The sequence below is a fragment of the Carlito syrichta genome, unplaced genomic scaffold, assembly GCF_000164805.1.
Source record: "Carlito syrichta isolate Samal-C Ts95f unplaced genomic scaffold, Tarsius_syrichta-2.0.1 Scaffold311632, whole genome shotgun sequence".
In the NCBI taxonomy this organism is placed as follows: Eukaryota; Metazoa; Chordata; class Mammalia; order Primates; family Tarsiidae; genus Carlito; species Carlito syrichta.
The window spans coordinates 353,179-357,789 of record NW_007255728.1 but is presented as its reverse complement, the minus strand read 5'-3'; the positions used below and the strand labels follow the sequence as shown (position 1 = coordinate 357,789).

Below are 4,611 nucleotides of genomic sequence, written 5' to 3'. Positions count from 1 at the left end.
CTAACTTATTTTAACTAGCTCTTTTTCATAACAAAATTATGAATTCTAACTCATAAATTAACAAGTCCTTTCTTCTCACAGATGCAATCCACTATTTGACTTTAGAGATAACGTAAGTACAAATGACTCAGTACAAGTAACACTTCACATTTCCGTAGAGTTTAAAGGATACAGGCCTCTTCCACATACATCTGCTGCCTTCCTGTAATCCCCACATCTCAGAAGGGTCTTTTCTCCACAGATTTTCCCATGTCTCCCAGGCTGTTTTCTGCAGGAGCTGTCTTTTTATCCATCGATCTTAAGACTTACTTTGTTTACCCTCCATCAAATATGTCTCATTTTCCAAAACAAACTTTAAGTTCGGAGAGAAGCGTATTCTACTCATTCAGCTGAGATCCATTATGAGAAAATTCCTTTCTTATAACTGAAGACATTGAGTAAACGGTGATTTTCAAAACCTTTTTAAGGGTACAATTCGTTTTTCCAAAAATCTTATGCAGAATCTGGATAACAGACAGAGGCAGGTCACTCTGCCCGAAGCCCTGCGGGGTGGGTGGACTCCAAAGTGACATTCCTCATGGTCTCCTCCAGGTTCCCTGCAGCTGTCCCTGAGCCACCTCCTAGGAAGCTTCAGTTCATGCCTCACCAGTTACTATTGTGTCGACTCTAGGACATGTGAAAGGCTGTCCACAGCCAGGGAGTTCTGAGCGAGTGCTGACCTGGGTGATGACAGCCAGAGCCACACTATGGAATGTGGTGGCTTGGACTAGGTGAAGAAACCTGGTAGTTCTCAAGGAGAGTCCTGTCCTCCATGCCTGGCAGGTGGGGTCCTTGGGGGAAGAGCCCTAGAATGTTCCCTTGAGCAGCCACTCCCGTTTGTTGCAGGCTTTGCTCCCCCAAGACCTTGACCAAGAAGTTGATATACCTCATTGCCAGGCGAAGCGTTTCATTTTTGCTCAGCTTTTTGTCTGGAGGATGAGTGGGGATGAGCTTCCTCAGCTTGGCAAAGGCGCTATTCACATTCTGCTGCCTCCACCGCTCCCTGGTGTTTGTGAAGATCTTCCTGGTCATGTTTGAATTCCTGAGATGGGAAAGAGAAAGGGCCCCGGGGGCCAATATGTTATAAGAGGCCTGTTTGGTATCACATATCCTGCCGAGAACCTCAGATGTTAGAGTTCCTTCACCCAGATTTCAATTCCTCATTTGTAGGTTTTTTGAACAGAAAATGTGGCAAAAGAAAGGGGAGGGTAAACACAACACCCTTCAGCCTTTTTCTCTCTGGTTGTTTTGAAGCCTCTGGTTAACAGGTTGCTTCATTCCAATATTCCTAATACTTTCTTCATAACCAACCCTTCCTAATTGTTCAGCATCAGGTACAGTATAGGATTGAGTTCACATGTAAACAAAATATATATTTAGCCAATAGTGAGTTGGATATGAATCAACAGTGTATTATGGGTGCTTAGGAAGAAATATAGCCATGATCCTAGGTTTCAGGAAAAAAGTAAGACTTGGAATGCAGAAGAAGACAGTACAGCTCTTCTCTTTTTTTTTTTTTTTTTCCCGAGTTGTAGTCTCACTTGGTCGCTCACACTGGAGTGCAGTGGCCGCTCCCGACCACCGCAGCCTCACCTGCTGGGCTCCGGCGATCCTTCCTCCTCAGCCTTCCGAGTAGCCAGAATTACAGGCATGCGCTACCACCTGGCTGATTTTTTGATTTATTGTAGAGATGAGGTCTCGCTGCCCAGGCGGGTCTCGAACCCACGGGCTCAGGCAATCTACTCACCTCAGCCTCCCAAAGGTGTGGGAATTTTTTTTTTTTTTTTTTTTTGAGTTGGAGTCTCACTCTATCGCCCAGACTGGAGTGCAGTGGCCACTCCCAGCCACCGCAGCCTCGACCTGCTGGGCTCCGGCAATCCTTCCACCTCAACCTTCTGAGTAGCTGGAACTACAGGCATGCGCTATCACGCCCGGCTAATTTTTTTTTTTTTTTTTCAATTGTAGAGATGAGGTCTCGCCAATTTGCCCAGGCGGGTCTCGAGCCCGCGGGCTCAGGCAATCCACTCACCTCAACCTCCCAAAGGCGCGGGATTATAGGCTGAGCCACCAAGCCCGGCTCAGCTCTTCTCTTAGTTGGCAAACCTCACCTAGAGGATACAGTGTGTAAGAGCTGAAATATCCAAACTGGACCACATCTAGAGGAGGATGAACAGGGTGATGAAGGGTCTTGAAACTCTATTGTATGAAGAACAGAGGAGGGGATATTTAGCCTGACAAAAATGAAAAGACACAAGGGGCAGGTAAGGGGACCATCTGGCATGGATTCTGTAGAAGATACTTGGACCTCTTTGGGGTTGCATTGGGTGACCTCTCCAACTCTGGGATAGTAGTTTATCATCAAAGACTGCCAAACATTATGGAACCATTTTTAACTCTTGGAGACATAAGCCCCTTTTTTCAGGTGGCTTGGATTAACATGTGCTAATAGGAAAGTTTAGGATGCAGTAGCCCAGTCCCAGGCAGTTTGGGGCTCTTGGCTTACTGCTCTTAGTCTGCTGTCTGTACCAGCCTCAGTTTCCCTGGGCACTGGACCCCTTCTAGTTCCTCCAAAGAGTAATACATATCCCTAACTTTTGCACAAGTCATTTTCTGTGTCTTGGATCTCTCCCTCCCCCTTGCCTATTTCTTTAAAGAGCAGCGCAAGTTCTTCCTTTCCACCAAATCCGTCTCTTTAGGTGTCTTCACACCATTCAGCCATCAGTGGAGGCATATGCTTGGTGGTTAAGATCACAGGCTCTGGGGTCAGAACTCTGGTTTGGCTTTTGGCTCTACTTCCCTTAGCTGTGTGACCTTGAGCAATCTACTTCTCTGTGTTTCAAATGCCTCACAAGTAAAGGACAACTCCAAGTACTACCTTACTGCATCATTGTGAGGACACATAAAACAATTCATGCAAAGCACCTTAACTCAGTGTCTGGCATACAGTAAGTGCTCGATAAATATTAAATTATTGTAATTATGATCTCTATGAATAAAACAGAGAAAAGTAAATGTTTGTGGTAATTTATAATTTTTTTCCTAATAAAGAAGCTATAGTGCAGTAGATAAGCTTTGTTTCACTTCAAAAGAGTATATGGAAGCCGGGCTTGGTGGCTCAGCCTGTAATCCGTGCTTTGGGAGACTGAAGTGAGTGAATTGCCTGAGCCCGTGGGTTCAAGACCCGCCTGGGCAACTTGGCGAGACCTCATCTCTACAGTAAATCAAAAAAATTAGCCGGGCGTGGTAGTGCGCGCCTGTAATTCCAGCTACTTGGAAGGCTGAGGTGGAAGGATCGCCGGAGCCCAGCAGATCAAGGCTGCAGTGGCCGGGAGCGGCCACTGCACTCCAGTCTGGGCGACAGAGTGAGACTCCAACTAAAAAAAAAAAAAAAAAGAGTATATGGATATATATATATATATATCCACCATGCATATGCCTCCACTGATGGCTGAATGATGTGAACACCTAGAGAGACGGGCTTGGTGGAAAAGGAGAACTTGTGCTGCTCTTTAAAGGAATAGGCAAGGGAGGTAGGGGAAAATTCAAGACACAGAAAGTGACTTGTGCAAAAGGGTGAAGTTAGGAATATGTATTATTCTTTGGAGGAACTAGAACGGGTCCAGTACCCAGGGGAGCTGAGGATGGCAAAATACCTGGAAGGACTCAGACCAAACTGTCAATAGTGGTTCCTTAGAGGAGGACAATAGATTGGGAAAAGATAGAAAAGAGGAGATTTGTATGTTTTATTATATATACTTTGGTACTGTTTTGCATTTTATAAGGAAGTATTCGTTTATTATTTGCATCATAATATAAAAAAGTTTTAAATACTATGGGCTTTTAAAAAAACTTTATTTTATTATAAAGATGTGGAGTACAAGTCAGGATTAGGTACATAAGTAATGTATGTGAAGGTTAAGTCTGGGCCTCGGACTGGTCCTCACTTCCCCTGGTTTAGGATCAGAGACCCTTTGTGTGGTTACATGCCCCCCTCCTCCCTCTCTCCCCTGACAGCATCCCGCAACTGCTGATCCCTCCCTTGTGCTGTTGTGATCAATATTCAGGTATCTCTATGGGCTTTAAAGTATAAACACCTGGCTTTGAATCTCTGCTCTCAATTTCCTAGTTATATGGTTCTGGAAAAATCAGTTAACTTTTTAAAGCCTCAGTTATCTTCTCTGGAGAATGGAGAAAAAGCTATCACCAAGGTTCTTGTGATGATTAAAAGAGATGCACAGCCGGGCTCAGTGGCTCAGCCTGTAATCCCGTGCCTTTGGGAGGCTGAGGTGAGTGGATTGCCTGAGCCCGCGGGTTCAAGACCCATCTGGGCAATTTGGCGAGACCTCATCTCAACAATAAATCAAAAACTAGCTGGGCGTGATGGCTCGTGCCTGTAGTTCCAGCTACTTGGAAGGTTGAGGCGGAAGGATCGCCGGAGCCGGGAGCGGCCACTCCACTTCAGTCTGGGTGACAGAGTGAGACTCCAACTCAAAATAAAATAAAATAAAACTCAGTTTAAAAAAAAAAAGAGAGAGATGCACTATAAAGTACCTTGCACATGGGTGCTAAATT

General features: G+C 45.1%; 1 protein-coding gene across 1 annotated transcript; it reads right to left on the bottom strand.

The window, feature by feature from the left end:
• Positions 1 to 469: 469 nt before the first annotated feature.
• On the bottom strand, positions 470 to 1,100 carry TAL2 (TAL bHLH transcription factor 2). Its single transcript, XM_008068899.1, has one exon. It carries the CDS (start codon positions 1,069 to 1,071, stop codon positions 745 to 747), a length of 327 nt encoding a protein of 108 aa, XP_008067090.1. The 5' UTR covers positions 1,072 to 1,100; the 3' UTR covers positions 470 to 744.
• Between the last annotated feature and the right edge of the window lie 3,511 nt (positions 1,101 to 4,611).